The sequence below is a fragment of the Platalea leucorodia genome, assembly GCF_965183815.1.
Source record: "Platalea leucorodia genome assembly, chromosome: 1".
Taxonomy (NCBI): Eukaryota; Metazoa; Chordata; class Aves; order Pelecaniformes; family Threskiornithidae; genus Platalea; species Platalea leucorodia.
Genome location: NC_138823.1, coordinates 168793608 through 168815196, shown reverse-complemented (window position 1 = coordinate 168815196; position 21589 = coordinate 168793608). Strand labels below are relative to the sequence as shown.

General features: G+C 73.9%; 1 protein-coding gene across 4 annotated transcripts; it reads right to left on the bottom strand.

Annotated features, from left to right (window-relative positions):
• Positions 1 to 111: 111 nt before the first annotated feature.
• Positions 112 to 21398, bottom strand: SLC4A2 (solute carrier family 4 member 2). Of its 4 annotated transcripts, none has more exons than XM_082319969.1 (24): positions 21357 to 21398; positions 20604 to 20678; positions 12897 to 13041; positions 8216 to 8384; positions 7893 to 8128; positions 7606 to 7715; positions 7231 to 7457; positions 6287 to 6423; positions 5914 to 6094; positions 5693 to 5828; positions 5369 to 5552; positions 5131 to 5245; positions 4823 to 5007; positions 4509 to 4722; positions 4182 to 4403; positions 3843 to 3932; positions 3455 to 3649; positions 3093 to 3376; positions 2919 to 3008; positions 2414 to 2580; positions 1889 to 2142; positions 1420 to 1589; positions 969 to 1142; positions 112 to 846 (listed from the first exon to the last, which is right to left on the bottom strand). In XM_082319969.1, exons 3-24 carry the CDS (start codon positions 12954 to 12956, stop codon positions 766 to 768), a joined length of 3681 nt encoding a protein of 1226 aa, XP_082176095.1. In that variant the 5' UTR covers positions 12957 to 13041; positions 20604 to 20678; positions 21357 to 21398; the 3' UTR covers positions 112 to 765. The 4 variants fall into 4 exon arrangements, with proteins under 4 accessions (XP_082176095.1, XP_082176096.1, XP_082176094.1 ...); XM_082319970.1 differs by having other exon boundaries at positions 115 to 846; positions 3143 to 3376; positions 3843 to 3991; positions 7606 to 7703; XM_082319968.1 differs by having other exon boundaries at positions 117 to 846; positions 3143 to 3376; positions 3843 to 3991.
• Between the last annotated feature and the right edge of the window lie 191 nt (positions 21399 to 21589).

The following is a 21589-nucleotide window of genomic DNA, read 5'->3' as shown; positions in this document are numbered from 1 at the left end:
GCTGTTTGCACAGGGGGCTGCTCCCCGAGCCGGGAGGAGGGGGGTGCTTGGGCAGCGGGGGTTAACTTTACAATAAAACTGGTGAAAAGTGTGCAAAGTCCGTTCTGTTTATTGGTACAAGGCAGCAGCCGGCGCACGGCCCCTGCCCGGCCGGCGTTGGCACAAGGCGACCCCCGCGCCCCCGCCCGGCTGCCCCGCGGGGACCCTCGGTGGCAGCGGGGCCAGCCCGGCCGCGGTGCACGGGGTGCTGCTGCCGGCGGCTGTGGCGCGGGCAGGGGTGCAGGGCACTCCCCCCCTCCAGCCTCAGCCCCCTGGGCACCCCTCAGCCTGGCACGCTCGGTATAACGCTGTTTATTGCCATTTAAATTACTCTGTTAAATAAAACACGGTGGGATTTTGGAAACGCCCGATTGTCTGGTGGGAGCCCAGGGCCCGGCTGGGGGCTGCGGAGGGGCTGGGGCAGGGCCAGGACCTGCAGCTCTGCTGGGGGGTGACCGGGGGCTCTGCCCCGCGGCGCGGTCAGGAGGTGCCCGAGGGGGGCCGGAGGCCCGGCCCGGGAGGGGGGTGGGGGTCCCCGGCGGGGCGAGGCCGCGGGCCGGCCTCTCTTTGGCAGGTGCCCCCCGAAGGCACGGGGAGCGCGGGGCGCCCGTCCCGGGCTGGGCACGGCTGCGCAGCCGCTGCCCCCGTCCCCGCGCAGGGCGGCAGCGCGGGGGCCTGGCCGTGCCCGGCCCTGCGGCTGCGGGCAGCTCGCCGGCCGGCGCGCGCTCACACCGGCATCGGCATTTCGTTGTACTCGTCCACACCTTCCCGCTCGTCAAAGATGGGCTCGGCCTCGTCTGCGTCCAGCTGCGGGGAGACGGCGGCTGAGCGGGCAGCTCCCTCAGCGCCCACCCACCCACGTGGGTCCGGCCGCCACGGCCCGAGCGCCCGTGGGCACAAGGGACGCGGCGCACCGAGCAGGTACTTACACACTTCATCTCCCGGTCGGTGAAGATGCGGCTGAGCAGGCACATGCGGAGTGGCACCGTGAGGATGAGGATGAAGGGGAAGGCCAGGGAGGCCACCGTGGACATGACGGCCCAGAGCACGGCCAGGCACGCCAGCTGCAGCCCGGTGAAGAGGTGCATGCGCAGCGTCCGCACCTGCGCAGCGCCGGGCGTCAGGGCGGGGGGCACGTGCGTGCTGGAGCCCCGCATCCCCCCGACCCCAGGCACCGCCTGCCCCCAGCGGGACCCCCCAGCCAGGGCACGGCTCCCCACGGCCTCCCCAGAGGAACTGCCCTGGCCCTCCGACCCCCTAAGCGGGGCTCTGCCAGAGGCTGGCCCGCGGACGCCCCGGTGCCTGAAGCCCGAGGGTGCCCCAGGCTGGCTGCTGCCCCAGACGAGGGTCCCACCCTCCCCCCCGGGACCCCCCCTTCACCTTTTTGACGTAGGTGACGTCAGGGTGGTGCTTGGGGGGCATCAGCAGCAGCTGCAGGCGCTCGTAGAACTGGATGCCGTTGAGGGAGGTGACGCCCATGTAGAGGAAGATCCCGAAGAGCACGGCCAGCGGGATCTGCCGCAGCAGTTTCCCGATGACGATGGACAGGCCTGGGCCAGAGCAGGGTCAGCCGCGGTGCCCGGGGAGGGGGCAGCCCCCAGCCCCATGCCTCCCTGCCCACTCACCCCCCGCGCCTGGGGAGGGCCCTGCGGCACCGGTGTCCACGTGGGACAGGATGGCCACGCCAACTTGGCCAGGGCTTGGGGCACCCCAAGCTCCTGTGGGCCCAGCTGCTCCCCCCACCGCTGCTCCCTGCCCCGCCGCAGCTCCCCACGGCTGCCCGGCCCCGGCAGCCATGCGGGATGGAGCGGGGCCGGCCGGGGCCCCACAGCGGGCAGGCTGGACCTACCGACGAGCACAGCCACCAGCAGCCCAGTGACCCGCTGCTCCTTCACCTCCTGGATCTTGGGCTTGTCCCCGGGCGCCACAGCCTTGCTCATGACGGTGAGGGCGTTGGCATGCGTGACGGAGCGCACCGTGGCCGCGGCGAGCCACGGCAGCCCAAAGAGCGCGAAGAAGCCGCCCATGGCCACAATGAGCAGGAGGTCAAGGTGGAACCCAGAGCCCTTCTGCAGCATCCGCTCCTTCTTGCTGATGATCAGCCTGGGCACAAGGGCAGACTGTTGGCGTGGCTTGACAGGGCTTGGCACGGCCCGGCACAGTTCAGCATGGCACAGCTCAGCACGGCATAGCATAGCTTGGCCTGGCACAGCGCGGCACTGCACAGCTTGGCGCAGCTCAGCACGGCACAGCTCAGCATTGCACGGCATGGTACGGCACAGCTTGGCATGGCACAGCTTGGCATGGCACACCCTGCCCCACTCCTGCCCCACATGGCCCTGCCGGGCCCCCAGCCCTGCCCCGCTGCGCTCACGTGGTGATCTGCGTCTCCATGAAGATGAGGATGAAGACGAGGATGGCGGGGAGGCCGCAAGCCACCATCATCCAGACGGGGAAGTCGCTCTTCTCGCCCAGGGGGTTGATCACCCAGCCCCGTTTGTCCGGGGCCGTCACCGAGAACCCGCTGGGCACGCTCAGCTTCTGCGGGGGGGAGGCAAGAAACGCCGGGGTGGGGGCGCTGGCTCTGCCCCCGGCACGCAGCTCCCCCAGAGCGAGGGGTGCCACGGGCTGGGAGTGAGCCATGGAGGCACCAGGACCTGCCGCAGCCGGATGCCAAGGGCTCCCGGCAAAGCGGGGAGAGGAAAGGCTGGGAGCCAGAGGCGGCCGAGCACCGCGGCAGCCGCGGCAGGGACAGACGGTGCTGCACGTGCTGGCAGCAGCCGACCTGCAGCCGGGACGGCGGCAGGAGAGCAGGACCGGGGCCCCACAGGACGGTGTGGGGTGGGGGGTCCCACCCGGGGGGGCGGTTGGGTGCTGACCTGTGTGTAGGTGTCCTGGATGCTGTAGTCCACCAGCACCATCACCAGGATGGCAATGGGCACCCCGAAGTCCCCAATGAGCCGCCGGATCTGAAGGAAGAGCAGCGTCAGCCCTGCCCTAGCCCCACCGCCCGGCCCCCCCAGCCCAGCCCTGCCCCCCAAAGCTGGGCTCACCCCAGGGCCCCACGCAGCGCCCGTGCCGCCGTCCCGCCTGCCCCACGCACCCGTCCGGGGAAGAACCGGCTGTTCTTGAACTTGCGCAGGAAGAAGGCGATGAAGAAGGTGCCAGCCATGAGCACCAGTGAGAGCAGCGCCGTGTTGGGCTGCCCCGTCACCTTGGCTGCGGCGCGGCCGGCCGTGCCGTTGGCCGGGGCCATGCTGGTGTTGCTCCACGCCTCTGCCTCTGCGCCCGTGCCGTTCGCCCGCAGGCAGCCGTGCAGGGGGTGCTCCTGGAAGATCTGCGGCAGCACGACGCTCAGGCCGGTCCTGCCTGTCCCCGCCCCGCAGGCTCCCCGACCCCAGCCCCACCCGCTCACCTTGGCCAGCTTGGAGAAGGTCTCGTAGATGAAGATGAGGGAGATGAGGAAGGCGAAGATCTCCTGGGTGAAGCGGGAGACAAAGCGCACCAGGAAGCTGCCCTCGAAGGCCACCATGACCAGCACGATGAGGATGAGCCAGAAGCCGATCCAGACGCGCCCCACCAGGTACTCCAGCTCGTTGGACGTGCAGAACTGCCAGTGCCATGCGGACGGACGGACAGGGAGAGGGACAGGCAGTGTCAGCAGGAGGGATGGCTGCAGGGCTGCGGCAGAGCCCCGGGCAGCGGGGCAGGGAGCAGTGGGGCCGGGGGGGACGTCTGCCCCACAGCACCCAGGCAGGTCCCCCCGCCCTGCTCCTGCCCACAGAGGCTCGCCCTGCCCTCACCGTGAAGAAAGCCTCCTCGAAGACGAGCAGGGGCCCCGAGAAGCCGATGACAAGCAGGGGCTGGGCGCCCAGCAGGCAGAAAAGCACGCCCTGCAGCGACGTGGAGATGATCAGCTCAGACACCCCGATCAGGTCCTGTGTCTTCTCCCCTGCGGGCAGGACAGGCTCAGGCACACCCGCCAGCCTTCATCCCCGGCGTCACAGCTGATGGCAGATCCTCTCCTACCTGCTCCCTCCTGCAGCGCATGCACGGGGCGGCACGCAGCACCCACGCCTGCAGTGCCCCGTGCAGTGCCCCGCTCCGGCCCCCCATGCAGTGCCGTGCCCCCCAGCACTCACCCAACAGCCCTCCGAAGGTGATGGCCGGCGACAGCGCGGCAAAGTAGATGAAGATGACGGCCGCGATGCACTGGGGGTTCAGCGCATCCCTGAAGTCACTCAGGTACTTGGGGTACCGCCGCCGCACGTCCCGGATCAGCCCCCCAAAGGGCCGGCCCGTGCGCCGCAGGGGGTCGTCATCCTCCTCGCCCTCGCCCTCCACCACCTTCAGCTTTAGCAGCGCTGCGCCCCGCGAAAAGACAGAGAGACAGACGGACGGACGGTGAGACCCTGCCAGCCGGGTTCCCCCCCCCCCCGACCCTGCCCTGCTCCCAGCCCCGCCAGCACCTTTCTCCTCCGGGGACTTGGGCTCCAGCAGCAGCCGCCGCTCCTGCTCCTCCCTCTTCTTCAGCATCTCGCGCTGGAAGTGGGCGACGCTGCGCAGCAGCTCCTCGCCCTGCACCTCGGAGGGCGGCAGCACCACGCTGCAGTCCAGGAACTCGTTGATGGCGTTGAGGAGGTCGTGGCGGTCGTCGGCCAGGTACGCGGCCTCGTGGAATTGCTGGCGGGGTGACGGCGGGGTCAGAGCGCCCGTCCGGGGGCACCGCGGGGCCCTGAGCCCGGCCGTGGCGGCGCGGCCCCGGCAGAGACGCGGCGCTCACCTTGTCGGACATGAGGGTGGAGATGGAGCGCCCGATCTCGTGGTAGTCCATGTGGGTGCTGCTGGGCCCCAGCAGCACGAAGAGGAACCGCACGGGGACGGGCACCTCCAGCACCGAGTCCAGCTCCACCGCCTCCTGCAGCCGCACGAAGGCCATGGTGGGCTGGTCCAGGAACTCCACGCAGCCTGGGGGACAGCGGGGGTCACCGCGAGGCTCACTGGCTCACCGTGGGGCGCAGGGGGTCTCTGCGGGAGCCTGGCATGCGGTCCCCAACCCCCCCCCACCCAGCCCCCGCCACCCCTCCGTACCCACAAGCACCACCGTGGCCTCGGCGTTGTCCGGGATCTTCTCCAGCAGCTTCAGCTCGTGCTTGGACTTGGAGCGAGTGATGCCGGCCGGGGGCGTGGGGGTGAGGACCTCCCTCTGCGGGGACAGAGCACACAGCGGCGCTGGGGTCAGGGCCCCTCCCGAGGATGAGGAGCCCGGGAGGAAGGCACGGGCAGAGGGCCGGGGACGGTGCGGCGCAGCTGCGGGAGCCGGGCTCACCTCCCGCTCCACATCAACCCGCGTGTCGTGCTCCACGGCGTGGCCGGCAATGAGGGGCTCGGTGACGGCCGGCTCGCTGCCCTCGGCCACGTGGTTGGTGCTGTGGTGGTGCACGAGCAGGGAGCCCAGGCTGCCGGCTGAGATGTTTCGGGGAAAGGAGAAGTCCTTCTCGTCGCTTGGGTGGCTGCGGGACAAAGCCAGGGCTGTCGGCGGTGGCCCGGTGGGAGAGCAGCCAGCAGCCTGGAGTTGTCCCCACGGCCGTGGGGAGCGGAGCCCGGCGCCCGGCGGAGGGGGGGCTGCGGGTCGCTGCCCCCCCGCGCTCACCTGTGCTTGAGCAGCAGCGCCCGCAGCACGTTGGCGCGGTCCTCGGCCCGGATCTGGTCGGTGATGACCATCTGCTCCACCACCTGGTGAGCCACTCCCGGCAGCGTCTTCTGGTCCAGGTCGAGGAGCACAGCCCCTGGGTGAGGGAGGGGGGGCTGAGGCAAGCGGGGCCAGGGACCCCTCCCCGCCCGGGCCCCGTGGGGCCGGCGCTGCCTCCCTACCGTGGGACAGGGTCTTGCGCAGCTCCAGGAGGCTGCGGAAGGACAGGGAGGCCACATGGGGCTTGCCCCAGCGGTCCGTCTCCTCCTCCACGTCCTCCTCAAACTTGATCCAGCGCGCCGTCTCCTTCCACTGCAGCTCCTGGTTCTTGTCCACCACCAGCTCGTTCAGCTCCACGAACACCTGCCGGCACAGCCAGCTCAGCGCCGGGACGGCAGGGACCCCCGCGGCGACGGGGCCACGGGCAGACAGCCCCCCTCTGCAGCACCCCGGGTGAGACGCGCCCACCCAGCCACTCCCCCGCTCCTGCTCCGCACTCCGGCTCCTCCGCCGCACCCGGGACCCCAGCCCTGCCCGCGCCCCGGGACCCCGCACCTCGTGGGGCTGCCGGTCCTGCTTGCGGTGTCGCGTGCTGGGCTCCTTGTGGTCCTTGCTGACGTGGACCACCTGCGCCTTGGCGCTCTTCCGGACGAGGTGCCGGCGCACTCCCGGCACGTCCTCGAAGCGGTGACCTGCCGGAGACGGGGAGGACTGCGATGGCAGCGGGCGGGTGACCTGCAGAGCTCACAGCCCCGCGTCCTGAGCCCCGGCCCGGGGGGGCCGCTGAGCCCTGGCCCCGGGCAGCCCAGGGGAGCTGTGGGCTGGCAGCCTGCCCGGGGCAGCTCCGAGCAGAGGGACCCGAGCTGGGGCCAGGGGAGGACCATCACAGCCCCGGGGTCCGTGAGCACGGCAGGGCGGCACTCGGCGGGGGAGCGGGGACGCGGTCTGCGTGCTGGCGAGTGCTGCGGCACCTTGGGCTGCTTCTCCAGCGCCAGGGCTGGTGGTGACGAGCAGGAGCCGAGGTGGCTCCTCACACTGGGGTCACCCGTGCCTCCCGCACCAAGGGCTGCCTGTGCCCGTCAGCACGCGGACGCTGCTGCGGGCAGCGCTCCCTGGGGAGCTCTGAGGCAGAAGCGTCACCCGCCGCCCTGGGAGTCCCCGAGCTGCAAATCGCCAGGGGCTGGCGAGCACCCGGGGGAGGCACCACCACCGCCTCCGGCTCCAGCCGCCCCAGGCACCGGCTCCTGGCCGCGCTCCACGCAGACACAGACCTGGCCCATCCCCAGCACCCCGGGAAGGGGTCCCCTGTGGCCATACCCAGCGCCTGGAGCAGGGCCAGAGCTTGCGCCCAGCCTGGCTCTGCTGCAGCCACGGGGCAGCCTGGCACTGCTGGAACCACCGGCCCCAGCCCCGCTCACCCCGGCACACACCTCGGCTCCTACTGTGCCGATGGCACGCTGCCACTGCAGCCCCCGGGGCGCAGGGTGCCCCCCACTCACTTTTCATGTAGTCCAGGTCAGCTGAGGCCAGCGTCTGGGCCTCCGACTCGTCTGTCGGCATCTTCTGGTACTGGGCTTGCTCCACGCCCGTCATGCTGCCGATCCGCCGCCGCTCGTGCAGGTTGTAGCTGCGGTGCCCCGGCTGCGACTTGGGACCGGGGCGACCGGGGGAGCCAGCCTCGGCGGCGGCCGCTCCCTCCGCTGCACCTCCCTCCTCCACATCGGGGCTGCGAGGCAGGCGCCCACCTCAGAGCCGAGCCCCCGCTCTGCCCCCCAGCCCTGCCGTGGGGCAGCCGGAGGGGGCTGCCTGCCCCCAAGAGTCCCAGCCCCGTCCAAACCCCAGGCGAGCCCCGGTGCTGCCCGGCCCCTGCTCACCTGCCTGCCCGGGTTTGCCCACAGGGCTCCGGCGGGGAGCTGGGCAGCGCCATGGGGGCTGTCGGCTCCTCTGCCCGGCGCTCGGTCACCTCATCCTCCTGCAGGAAGAACTGAGACAGGGCATGGGAGGAAGCGGCTGCTGTGGACCCGTGTCCCCCGACCGCAGGCGCCATGGGCTCCGGCTCCTCTCCAGCTCCCGCTGCCCCGGCCGTGCCCAGCCACCCGCCCCGAGAGCCCCCGGAGCGGGGTGGGCACAGCATTGCCCCCGCACCCAGCCCTGCCCTCACCTGCACCGCCTCGGGCGGGCCGGGCTGCGGGAGCTCCTCCGCCAGCCGCTCCGTCTCAGTATCACATGCCTCGTCCTCATCCTCTTCGGCCTCCTCGATGGTGGGGGTCTCGCCGGGGACTGAGGCGCGGCGGTGCTTCTTTTTGCCCTTTTTTGGCACCCCCTTCTTGCGGCGGGTGTCAGGGGGAAGGTGCGTGGAGAGCGGGTGGTGGATGTGGTGGGACGACTGGCGGTGGTCTGCAGAGGACAGGGTAGGGTTGGCACCTTGCCTGCCCGCTGCCTGCCCGCTGCCTGCCCACCCGCTGCCCCCCAGGCCCCACTCACACTCAAAGTCCTCCTCGCCATAGCTGCGCCCGGCCTCCTCCGCGTTGCGGGGGTGCGCGTCGCACAGGATCTCCTCGAAGCGCTCCACGCCCAGCGCCTTGTTCAGGTCCTTCTCCTCCTCCTCCTCCCCGAACGCGGGCGAGCCAGCGCCCAGCGCTTCCTGCTCGGGCTGCGGGCCGGCAGCGGGGCTGAGCGGGCGCTGGGCACTGCCGGCGGCCCCCAGCGCGCCCCAGTCACGCAGCCCTGCGTGGCGGGCACCCCAGACGGCGGCTCTCCGGTGTCCCCAAAGGCCCCGCACCCAAGGGACGCGCCCCTCGGTGCACTGTGGGCTGTGCACCCCGGCTGCACCCCTGGGCCGGGTGCCCGCCGCGCCATTTGCATCCAGCGCACGCCGCGCCCCCAGCCTGGGCGCTGCGCTCCAGTGCCGCACGCCCCCCAGCACCCCAGTGCCCTGCTCCCCAGTGCAGCCCGACCCGGCATCCCCCGTGCCGTGCCCTGGTGCCGCGCTCTCCCCCCATACCCCCAGTATCCCCAGTGCCCTGCTCCCCAGTGAAGCCCTAACCTGGCATCCCCAGTGCTGTGCCCTGGTGCCGCGCTCTCCCCCTGTACCCCCAGTATCCCCAGCGCCCTGCTCCCCAGTGCAGCCCTAACCTGCCATCCCCAGTGCCGTGCCCTGGTGCCGCGCTCTCCCCCTGTACCCCCAGTATCCCCAGTGCCCTGCTCCCCAGTGCAGCCCTAACCTGCCATCCCCAGTGCCGTGCCCTGGTGCCGCGCTCTCCCCCTGTACCCCCAGTATCCCCAGTGCCCTGCTCCCCAGTGCAGCCCTAACCTGCCATCCCCAGTGCCGTGCCCTGGTGCCGCGCTCTCCCCCTGTACCCCCAGTATCCCCAGCGCCCTGCTCCCCAGTGCAGCCCTAACCTGGCATCCCCAGTGCTGTGCCCTGGTGCCGCGCTCTCCCCCTGTACCCCCAGTATCCCCAGCGCCCTGCTCCCCAGTGCAGCCCTAACCTGGCATCCCCAGTGCCGTGCCCTGGTGCCGCGCTCTCCCCCTGTACCCCCAGTATCCCCAGCGCCCTGCTCCCCAGTGCAGCCCTAACCTGGCATCCCCAGTGCTGTGCCCTGGTGCCGCGCTCTCCCCCTGTACCCCCAGTATCCCCAGCGCCCTGCTCCCCAGTGCAGCCCTAACCTGGCATCCCCAGTGCTGTGCCCTGGTGCCGCGCTCTCCCCCTGTACCCCCAGTATCCCCAGTGCCCTGCTCCCCAGTGCAGCCCTAACCTGCCATCCCCAGTGCCGTGCCCTGGTGCCGCGCTCTCCCCCTGTACCCCCAGTATCCCCAGCGCCCTGCTCCCCAGTGCAGCCCTAACCTGCCATCCCCAGTGCTGTGCCCTGGTGCCGCGCTCTCCCCCTGTACCCCCAGTATCCCCAGCGCCCTGCTCCCCAGTGCAGCCCTAACCTGGCATCCCCAGTGCCGTGCCCTGGTGCCGCGCTCTCCCCCTGTACCCCCAGTATCCCCAGCGCCCTGCTCCCCAGTGCAGCCCTAACCTGGCATCCCCAGTGCTGTGCCCTGGTGCCGCGCTCTCCCCCTGTACCCCCAGTATCCCCAGCGCCCTGCTCCCCAGTGCAGCCCTAACCTGGCATCCCCAGTGCTGTGCCCTGGTGCCGCGCTCTCCCCCTGTACCCCCAGTATCCCCAGCGCCCTGCTCCCCAGTGCAGCCCTAACCTGCCATCCCCAGTGCCGTGCCCTGGTGCCGCGCTCTCCCCCTGTACCCCCAGTATCCCCAGTGCCCTGCTCCCCAGTGCAGCCCTAACCTGCCATCCCCAGTGCCGTGCCCTGGTGCCGCGCTCTCCCCCTGTACCCCCAGTGCCCTGCTCCCCAGTGCAGCCCTAACCTGCCATCCCAGGTGCCGCGCGTGCCCCAGCACCCCGGTGCTGTGCTCCCCAGCCGGCCCGGACCCAGCGCCCCCAGTGCCCCCGTGCCGTGCCCCCGCCCCGGTGCTGCGGGTGGGCCCCAGCTGTGGGTGCTGGGGTGCGAGGGGTGGACCCCTGGGCTGGGGGGCTGCTGGGGGGGTACGGGCGTGCAGGGCTGGGGGGGCCGGGGGGTGCGGGGGGTGGGGGTGCGGGGTGCAGGGGGTGGGGGTGCGGGGCCCGGGGGTGCGGGGCCGGGGGCGCGGGGGGGGCGTCCCCGCCGGCCGGTCCTACCTGAGTCATGGCGGAGCCGCGCTCCCGCCGCAGCTCCCGCAGCGCTTTATCGGCGGCGCGGCCCGGCCCGGCCGGGGATGGGGGCGGCGGGGGCGGGGGGCGGGGGGCGGCGGCTCCTTCCCCGGCCTCGCCAAATATTGACGGAGCCGCCCCGCGCCCGCCTCAAGGTGACAGCGGCCCGCAGAGGGCACGGCTGCGCCCGCAGCATCGGGCTGCGCCGGCCCCCCCGGCCGAGCTCCGGGCCCCGGGAAGGCACCGACCCCCGGGAAGGCACCGACCCCCGGGAATGCACTGACCCCCCCCGGCCGAGCTCCGGCCCCCCGGGAATGCACCGACCCCCCCGGCCCTGCTCCGACCCCCCAGCAATACACGGCCCCCCCCGGAATGCACCGACCTCCGCGAATGCACCGACCCCCGGCTGAGCTCTGGCCCCCGGGAATCCACCGACCCCCGGCAGTGCACCGACCCCCTCCCGGAATGCACCGACCCCCCCGGCCCTGCTCCGACCCCCCAGCAATACACGGCCCCCCCGGAATGCACCGACCCCCCGGCACTGCACTGACCCCCCCGGCCGAGCTCCGGGCCCCGGGAACGCACGGACCCCCGGCACTGCACCGAGTCCCCCCGGGAATCCACCGACCCCCGGCACTGCACGGACCCCCCCCGGAATGCATGGCCCCCCGGCCCTGCTCCGACCCCCGGCAATACACGGCCCCTCCGGGAAGGCACCAACCCCCCCGGGCAATGCACAGCCGCCCCCCCGGTAACGCACAGCTCCCCCCCGCCCCGTACCTTACCGGTAAAGCCCCAGTAAGGCGGGAGCTTTGCCCCCCCGCCCCTGCTGGGGCTGCACTGCCGACCCCCCCCGCCCCGGCCCCCCCAGCGACCCCCGGGACGAGGCAGGTCCCAGAGCGCCGGGGTGGGGGACGTGGGGGCACTGGGACGGGGAGGACGGTGCTGCCCAGACGCGGCAGGGGCCAGGTGGGGACAGGGGGCCCCCGGGCACCGTCCCCTGCCGGGGCGGGGGGTGGTGGGCTCTGCCTGCCGGGACACCCCGGGCAGGGCGGCGGGGTGCCAGCCTCCCCGGGGACAGCCCGGCGCCCCGCGTCAGTGCCCCGCAGCGCGTGCCAGCTCCCCCCACGCCCCCAGCCTGGCACGTCCTGGCCCCCGTCCCCACCGCGCGGTGACCCCAAAGCCCCCGGGCCCTCCCCGGGATGGGGGTACCGCGGTGGGGGTGACAGGGAACAGGCGGACCCACGCCGTCCCATCACACCCACGCCCCGCAGCATCGAGGCCGCCACGTGACGACGGCAGCGTCAGGCCACATCCCCTGCCCGCATCCCCCCGCTCCTGCCCCGTCCCTTCCACCGCCCCCAGCGACCCCTTCCGACGCCCCACGGCCCTCCCAGACCCTCCCGCCCGGTCCCCGCAGCGCTGCGCCCCACAAACCCGCCGGTCTCCATCCTCCACCCCCGGTAGCGCCCTGGACGCTCAGCGGTGCGCGGCAAGGCAGCCCGATGCCAGCCCCCAAACCTCTGTGCCCCGACCGCTCCGCACCCCCGTGCCCCAGCCCCAGGATCCTGCCAGCCCCAAAACGGCCCTGGGCTCCCCATCCGCTGCCCGCATGACCACGCCGCACGTCCCTGCCTCCCCCGTGGCCTGGTCCCTCCGGTGCCCGCATGCAGACCCTGCCCACAGCGACGCTCAGGACCCCCTCACCGAACCCGCCTCGTCCCCGGCCCGGCGGGACCGAGCGCCCGCGTCCCCACGCGTGCCGCAGCCAGCGGTGAGCGGGGCCGAGCTGCTCCCGAGCTGGCGCCCCGTCCTGGGGCGATGCCCCGCGGCCCTGCACGCTCCCTCGCCCGTGGGATGCCCACGGCTCCGCCAGGCCCAGCCTCGGCGCCCGGACAGGGGGGGACGGGTGCCCTCGGCCGGGTCCCGGGGGACGAGGGACCTGCCAGCCCGGTGGCCCGGGCCGCGGCTTACCCGGGAGCTCAGGAGGAAATCCATGGGTGGCGGAGCCGCGAGGAAGGGGCCGCAGGTCCCATCCCCGGTCACGTGCGCGGCAATGGGGACTTGCCCAACGGCACCGGGCAGTCGCACAGCACGACGCAAAGGGTTAATCATTAACTCTGCTCCCGAACCCACACGACAGCTGTGCGGCGCTGGCACTGCTGGCACCCTGCACAGCTGGGTCAGGCGAGCGGCACCGGCAGAGCCGGCAGCCCCGGCCCAATGCGCCCCGGCAGCACCTGCCTCAAGGGCACCCACCGCCCCGGCACGGTCGGCTCGGCCTGCCCCAGGCTGGCTGCTGTGGGGCACAGCCCTGCCCCATGGCCGTGCCACGGGGTGGGTGCCACGGGGCTCTGCCAGCGTGCCACAGCCCTGCCCCACTGGTGCGAGGGCCGTGCCGTGGCACCCCTCGCCCAGCCAGGCAGCGGCAGGGGGTGCAGCCCCACCACCCTCCCGGCAGCCGCACTTACGCTCTGGAAGGCGGAGGAGACGATGTGGTGGATTTCGGAGGACACCTGGGAGTGGGTCATGGCGCTGGCGCGGCGCCCCGGGACGGCCGGCTTAGCCCTTCTCCTTCTCGCGGGGGCTCAGGGGACGGCGTCGGGGCAGCATAACCTGGGGGCAGAGAGGGGTGCTCAGGGGCACGGCCGGCGCTCCCCCCGCAGCGGCCATGCCCCGAGGGGACGCACGGCTGCCGGCTGTCCCCCTTCCCCGGGCACCGGCTGCCACCGCCATCCCCAGGGCAGCGCCACAGGCCGGGGGTCGGGGTCTGCCCCTCCTCGGCTGCCCGGGGGCCGGGGGGAAGGCGCGGGCAGGGCCGGCCCCGGGGCTGGCTCAGGGCTGGTTTGTCTTGGCGGCCGGCGGGAGCGGGAGAGCAGGGGCCAAGACAAACGAAGGGAGGGGAGCGGAGCCGGGGCAGCGGGACAGGACCCAGCCCCCCCGCTGGGACCCCGGGCGTGCGCCCAGCCCCGCGGGGTGCAGGCAGGGAGCCAGACCCCGGGGGGCACCAGCAGTGACTGCACCCCCCCCAGCCCTGCGAGCCCCCCACCCCTCCCTCCCGGCCCCCACACCTGCCCACCAGCCATCTTTGCCCCACACTTGCCCCTCGGCAGCTCCCCGGGCACCAGGCTGACCCCTCCGGCACCGGCGTGCCGGGTTTATTGCCGTGGGAGATGGCCCCACGTGACGGTGGGGACCGAGGAGGGTGGTGACGGATGACTGCGTCTCACATGGGTGGCTCACTATCACCATCCTCGTCACCATCACCGGCACCCCTTCCGCCACGCCATCCCCAACAGGCACCCTGGGGCGGCAAGCACGGTGGCTGCGGTCAGGCTCGAGGAGCCGCGGTCTCGGCGAACGCCGAGACCGCGGCTCCTCGAGCCTGGCCGCAGCGCTGGATCGTACCTTCTCTTTGGTTCGGCGCTACCCAGCTCTGGCTGCTCCCTAATCCCCGCTCCCCATCCGGGGCCGGAGCCAGCACATCCACATTCCAAACGAGCGAGCGCAGATTAACCGCCCTGCCGCACCGCTCTCCCGGGGCACCCGCCAAGCCACAGCCGGCAGCCGAAACTTCCCCCCCCTCGGGATGGGGACCCCCCAACCCGTGCACCCCATAGTGCCGTGACCGAGGGGGGCTGGCTGCAGCCCCCCTACTGTGGCACGGGTAGTGGGGAGCTGATCCGGCACAGCTCGTCTCACCAGTGCACCTGCCTGACCCAGCAGGGCTGGAACCAAGCAGGGAACGAGCCAGCACCTCCATTCCTCCCCCAAATGGAGCCAGGACCCCCAAGCTGCCTTTGCTGGGTGATTCGAGGGGTCCCATGTGGCTGCGTCCGCCCAGCCCCGAGGACGGGGACCAGCAAGCGGGGTGCGGGGGCTCCCTGGTGCCAGCGGGAGCGGCTGCTGGGAGCGGGGGGCTCCGGGGCATCGAGGCGGGGGACAGAGCCCACGGGGAGCGTCAGCGGCGTCGAGCGACCAGCCGGGCACAGCCAGCACCGCTGGTGTCACGCCTGGGCCGAGCTCCCCGCAGGACGGTGCCCCCATCCCACCCACCCTGGGGGAGCCGGCGCCGGGCCACCGTGGCCGGCAGGTGCCAGGGCTCTGGTGCGGGAAGGCGCTTGCCACTCCTGGCCCTAAGCAGCTTTTTGGGTTTAATCCCGCTGACAACTCACAGGGATTAGAGCCCCGGGAACACACTTGGGATTGTTCTTGGGGAACGCCGAGCTGGGAAGCGGCCCCGAGCCGCGCTCTCACCGGCTCTCGGCGCGGGGGAGCTGGGTACCAGCCCCAGCAGCGCCCGCGGGCAGCTGGCTGCCTGCCCCTTGCCTGAAACTGGGGGCTCCCGGCACCCTGCCCCACCAGCCCCTTGCCCCGGGCTTTGGCAGTGCCACCGCGGGGACCTGGCAGGACGGTGCCAGGGTGGGCAAGCCGGCGGTGCCAGGCATGGCTGTGCAGGGGACACACGGTGCCTGGGAGCCTATGGCCTGACCCTGCTGGAAAGGGTGACAGGCACCCGGGGGGGTGACTTCTGCTTTCCGTGGTGGCGGCTGAGTCACCCGGCAGGCACGGCTGGGCAGCCGGCCAGGAACGGCTCAGCAGCTCGTGCCAGCCCTGCAGAGAGGAGCCCACGAGCCAGCCCGCACCAGGAGCTCCGGCGGCTGCCCCGGGCACCGCGCTGGGTCGGCGCCCACCTGCCCCGCGGCCGGCCCTGCTCCCCAGGGCGTTCCCGCACCCCGGGATGGGGGGCAGCGGGGTCCGGGTCCAATGAGCCGAGATGCCCAGTGGCCGTGGGGTTGCCCCACTGCAGTTCTGCTTGTGTTGGCGCTCAGTGCTGTGCCGCTGACACCACATGGCTCCGGGCACCGGCACGGCTGTGGTGCCACCGCCTCGCCCTCTCCGGGCCCAGCCGCGGGGCAGGAGGGTCGGGGCCGCGTGCTCTGGCTGTGCCACGCAGGGCCGGGCTGGCAGGGGCGGCAGCAGCACCCATGGCAGCGCCAGCGCCAGCCCCGCGTGCCACGCCGCGCCCCGCGTGCGGCCTCCCCGGGCCGGCGGCGCAGCACAATGGCCCCTTGTGCGAGGGAACAGGCCGCTCGGATAAGCGGGGCAGGTCCGCAGATATGGCCACGGGCTGCCAACACCGCACCGCTAATTACTGGCTGGCTCCGATCAGCGCCTGTGCGCGAGCCGGCTCGGCGGCTCCCACCGGTGCCGGAGTCGCATTCCTGGGACCGGCCCCGGCCTGCCCGCCTGATCCGCTGAGGCGATTAGAGAGCCCGGCCCCGGCCACACGCCCCACGCCGTGGGGGCTGCCCCACGGGGCCCACGCGCCCCCAGCCCCCTCCCGCGCCCGGCCCCACTGCTGGCACCCGCCGGCACCACGCGGGCTGGCGGAGGGTTGAGCAAGGAGGGAAGTGAGGCAATGCCGCTGCCGGCCCTTCCATGGCTGCGGCAGCCGCGTCCCATCCACAGCACGAACCCAAAACCCCAGGAGGGGTAACGGGACGGGGAGCGGGGCAGCCCCGTGGCAGCGGGAGCCAGCCAGAACCCGGCTGCCCGCTCCCCTGTGCCAGTACCGCCGGCAGCACGGTGCCTTGTCACACCACGTCACCCAGCCTGGGGACGTGCCGGCAGCAGCAGTGCCGGGAGCAGGTCCCTGACGCGGGGTCGGCACATACACACACGTGTACCGTGCACATTTGCACCCACAGCCGGGGGTGAGGCTGACGGTGACCACCGCACCGCGGCTGGTCAGGAACCAGAGGCACATCTGCAGCCCCAGCCTGCCCTGTGCACTGCCTGCCTGACACCGCGGTGACGGCGAACACACCGCGTCCCTTGCCATCTTCCCGCTGGCAGCCACCTCCCAGGAATGCCTCGTACCCAATTTCCAGGCAAAACTGCAGCAGGGTGAGCCTGGCGCAGGTCAGGCTGTGCCCATCGCGCCAGGCAGACGCGCCCCGCTCTCCCCAGCCTGCCCGGCACGGAGAGGCTGCGCCCTGGCCGCACAACCCACCCGCCCCGCAGCCCAGCCCGGGGATGGCGACGGCTGCCCCGGGGTCTCTGTGCCCCCCGGGCCTGTCCCCCCGCTCTCCTGCTGCCATCGCTGCCAGCAGCGATGCTGCACCGGCTCCTCGACCGGGGCTGGGGACACCAGCACGGGCCACCGAGCTGCAGCACTCAGCTGCCACGGGGTGACACTCGCTGCCTGCAGCCCGGCAGGATGGGCTCCCCCCACCACCCACACTGTGGGGAGCACGGCCCACAGATGCTGCCTGGACACGGAGCCACGGCCAGCACCCGCCATGGCTCCTGGGCCATGGCCGGCCCCCCCAGGCCCGTGCCGCAGCAGCATTGGGGAGCAGAGCCCCGTCCCCGCGTGCCACGCAGGCCCACTGCCTGCACAGACCCTCACCGCGGCAGGGGCTGCCCAGACCCCGGGCTCCCGCCGGGACGGCTTCCTCGGGCACAGCCAGCGGGAGGGAGAGGATGGTCTGGCACAGCCGCACTCACCCCGCTGCTCCTCGGGGAGCTTGTGTCCCAAACGCAGGAGCCACGAGCCGGTGCCGGCAGAGCCACCCCAGCCCCGGCACTGCCCCCAGGGCTGCACCGGCACCCGCTCCCCCACGGGCAGCGCCCCGAGGCAGAGCTGCGCCTGCACCCCGACGGTGCCCAGGCTCTGCTGTGCCACCGGGCAGCTCCGGCACGCACCGCCAGCACCCGCGGTGGCCGTGCGCTGGCCTCCCACCTGCACAGGCAGGGCATGAGCCCTGGCTCCCTGCGCCCCAAAACGGAGAGCAGTGCCGAGGGGGGTCCCGGCAGCGTGCCCCAGCTCCCCCGCCCACCCCCGAGGACCTGCGGGCAGGAGACCACCCAGAGCTCCCAGCAGCCCCTCGCTTCCCGGGCGGCATCCGTGCCCCACGCCCAAGGGCCAGAGGCCGCCGAAGGGGTCTGCACGGCACGGGCCAGCTGCTCCTGCTCGCCCCACTCCCCCCTGCCCGGCTCACCTGGCTGCTCCGGGAGATCCCCAGGAGATCCCGCCGCCCCGAGCGCCTCCCGGGCATCCACCCGGGGCCCGCACCCCCCCACGGCCGCAGCGGACGCTGCGGGACGGAGCAGGGCCAGGACAACGCTGCCTGTGGCACGGCTCCCATTCCGGCAGAGGTTTTCTAGACACTGCAACTTTAGAAGCCGCCACCAAAAATATCCTGCCCCCGCGCACCCCCCGCCCCGCGACCTCGAAACCGCCGGATCCGGGAGATGAATCACGGTGCTGCACAGCTCCGCGCCCACGCCCACGCCAGTGCCACCGCCGCGCCCGGCGACCGGCCCCGGGGGGGCCGGCAGGCAGGGCAGGCGCAGCCGCCGCAGGCAGGGGCGGCCCCACGGACCCCGCAGGATGCGGCCCGGCAGCCTGCTCCCTCCCACCGTGGCTGCCAGCCCCCCGCCACCCCACCACCACGGCCCCCTCGGCCCAGCCCTGGAGAGGCCAGGACCCCCCGTGCAGCACCGGGCCCCCCATGAGAGGCTCCCGCCGCCCCAGCTGGTGGTCCCCAATGCTGTCCCCGGCCCAGCCCTGGGAAGGGGCAGGCACGGCTGCCTCCCCCGCGGACCCGCTGCCCCTGTGCCGCGGTGCCGGGCTCCATGTGCCACCCCAGGACATGCCCCGGCACTGACACCTTGGTCCCCACCAGCCGCCCTGGGGTCCTGGCCGTGAGGAGGGCTGTGTTCAGCCCTCCACACCATCACCCATGGCAGGGCCGGGGGCCATACGCCCACCCACCCGCGGCTGCCTGGAGGCTGGGGAGGTGTGAGCCTGGCCATGCCGCTCCCTGTCCCCCGCCGGCCCTGGCACAGGCAGGCGGTTCTGCCCCACTCACCCCATCGCCCGCTGACCCGGCAAGGCTGCAGCTCCGGTCACGCTCCCGCTGCTGCCGGCTTCCCACGGAGGCTGCCGGGCGCCTGCCTGGCCGGCGAGCGTCCCCTGGGACCGGGAAGTGCCCCAGCAGGAGACGGAGTGGGGCCCTCGGTACGGCGGGGCCCTCGGCCGGCGCAGCCCCTCCGGCTGCCTCTCCCGCGGGCTGAGCCCCTGCCCTCTGCCACGGGGCCGGAGTGGGGCTGTGGGCAGTGGGCAGCCACGCTCTGCCCCGCCGCACCGCGAGCTGCCGAGCGCCGGATGCTGCCGGGAGCTTTTATACCGGCGCGAAAGAAAAAAATCAGCAGCGGCGGCGGCAGCAGCGAGAGTCTTTGTTTCGGCAAGCCTGCACCAGGCCACTTTATCCAAACAGAGCAGCGGTGCCAAGTCCCGGAACGGCTCCTCGGGCAGCCCCACCTCTGCGCCGCGGCTCCCGCTGGGCACGGGGGCAGCCAGCATCGAGTGCCAGCAGCCGGGGACGGGCGAGTGCCAACGGAGAGGCCACGCTCCTGCCCCGCAGAGCAGCAGGCCCGGGGGGCCATGGCGGGGACGCAGCCCCGCAGCCCCAGGAGTGCAGGCAGGAGCAGGCGCCGGGGGCTTCGCCTGCACAGGCGCGGTGCTCGGCACCCTGCGAGGGGACAAGCGCCGGGACGTGCTGGATGAGGGCTGTGGGGCATGCAGACGTGGGGCAGAGAGCGGGGAGGAGCTGGTGGCAGCCTGCGCCCCCCCGGCCAGCCTCGGCGCCCCTGGCAAGACCCGGCACAGCGTCCTCAGGCAGCCGGCCCGGTCCCTGCGGCTGCCCGGTCCCCTCTAATGACAGGGCTGCGCTTATGGGGGCTGTGCCAGGGATCGCGGCCAGACTCCCCCACCCCACAGCTCGGCGTGGGGACCCGGCCAGGTGGCGGCTCCCACGGCCCCCTCCCTTCCGCCAGCTGTGCCAGCATCCCCAGGCAGGGGGTCACCGCTGTGGGGTCACCCCCATCCCACCCCGGGACGTTGCAGGGGACGGGGGTGGCAGGAGCGTCCCCCATCCCGTCCCAAGGACGCTGCTGCCGCCCCCATCCCCTGCAAGGTCCCTGCCCGCCCGGGGAGCACCGAGCCCACCCTGCGGCACCATCACCGCCATCGCTACAGCGGCGCGGAGCAAAGCTGGGCAGGGAGAGGCTGCAGCCCCTCACCGGTGCGGGGACCCCCCAGGGCCGGCCCCACCGCGCGCCTTCGCCTGCGGACCCCGACGGCAGCGTTCCTCGGCAGGGCACGTGGCCAGGCAGGACCCGCACCCGCCGGGCACAGGCAGGAGGGCAGCGAGGGAGGGGGCAGCCAGAATCCTCCCACAGCGGCGCGGGGCAGCGCCCGGGGGCCGGGGAGCAGCGAGGGGGCGTGGGGCAGAGCCCACCCGGTGCAGGCCCTGCCCGGGCTCGGGGCCAGCCCTGTCCCTGCTCCCAGGAGGGGGCCGGGGTGGAAGGGCTGCCCGCAGGGAGCCGCGGGCGCCGGTGCCAGGAGGGTCGTTAGGACGATCAAATCCCGCGCTCCCGGCAGCCGCTTGAAGCGGTGCAGCGACCCCGAAGGGCAGGACGGCGGGGCCAGGCAGCCCCCACCGCCTCGGGGCTGAGCCCCCGGCGGGACCGGGGACGGACCCCTCCCCACAGCCCTGGGGACCACCACCGAGCTACCAATGATTCCTGCTCGGAGCAACCCCGTCTCCTGACACCAGATCAGAGCTGGCGGGAGCCTCTGGCAGGAGAGGTGTGAGGGCCCTGGGGAGCGGCTCTGCCCGCATCCCTGCCCGCACCAAGCGGCCCAGGGGCAGGCACAGGCGCCGTGTCCCCCGGGACCCGCTGCCCCCCTGCCCCGGGACCTCACGCAGGGCAGCACCGTCCCCGGTCTGGGGCCGTGGGAGCCCACGCCAGCGCGCGAGTGGGAGAGCGGCGGGGCTGGACCTGTGCCCAGCGTTGCTCAACGCCAGCAGCGTTTCGCAAGCGGGCAGCACTGCTCGCCACCCAGCACCGCACGAGGTGGCTCCCGGCACCTCCTGGCACACTCCCGGTCGTGCCGGGTGGGCGCGACCCCCCGGGCAGCAGCTCTGTGCCGCCAGACAGGGCCACTCGCGGGGATGCGCCGGGACGGGGCTGAGCCTCAGGACGCTCCCTCCGCTCGGCCCTCCAGCCCCCGGCCCCGTGTGCGGCGGGTGCAGGACAGCTCCGGCCGGCCGGCCGCCGGGGCGGCGCACGCCGGGGCGGCCCCCTGACACCACGTTTCTCACCTGCCGAGGGTCGCTGTCGGGCTCAGGAGCCAGGAGGGAAGGGCATGGAGCTGCCTTGCGTCGCTCCGGCACCCGCTGCAAAATAAAAAGACGCCAAGGGCTGAGGCGCGGCGGCAGCGCGACCCCGGCTCTCCCACCTCCCGCGGTGTCCCGGGGCAGCCGCCGCCCCGACAGCCGGCTGCGGCGCGCGACGCTGCCGGGAGCACGCGGACGCGGCGCCGGCGGCGGGAGGGGGCCGAGGTGCGACGCCCCGGCCGGCAGAGGCGCGGGAGCCGGCGCGGGGCGGCAGGAGGGGCCCGGGGGTGCCAGCAGGCGCCGGGGGGGCCGGGAGCGAGCGCTGGGGGCACGGAGCCCCGCGGCCCCCGCCCGGGCCGGGACACGGCCTGCGACCCCCGGACCCCCCCCGCCCCACGGCCGGGCCCCGCCGCGGGGCGCGGAGGCAGCGGCGGGGGCGGGGGGCGGAAGCGGGGCCGCGGCCGGGCCGGGACTCGGTGCCCCGCAAGGAGCCGCCGGGCGGGCGCGGAGCCCCGGGTCCCGTCCCGGGCTGGGGGGCCGGGGCTCCCGGGGCGGGAGGGGGCTCGGGGGGCTGCGGGAGCGGCGTGCGGGGCACAGCGCGGGGGAGCGGGGGGAGCGGGGCACGGGCGGGACCGGGCGGGCGGGCAGCACCGGGACCGGACCGGACCAGCCCCGCCGCCCCCGCTGGGCGCCAACGCGGCTCCCGGCCCCGGTCCCTGCCCCGGCCCCACCGCTTACCGGAGAGTCCCGCCGCGCCGGGCGGGTCTGCGCGGCGCCGCGGGGCGGGAGCGGGACGGGGAGCGCGCCGGGGCGGGGCGGGGCGGTGCCGGGGAGGGGCGGGGCGGGAGGGGCCGGGCGGGTCCCGGCACCGTCCCCGGCGGGCGCGGTCACCGCCCCCCCCGCGGGCCCCGCAGGGGACCCCGCCGCGGCCGGGCCCGGTGCCGCCGTGCCCCGGGGCGGGGCGGGGGGGT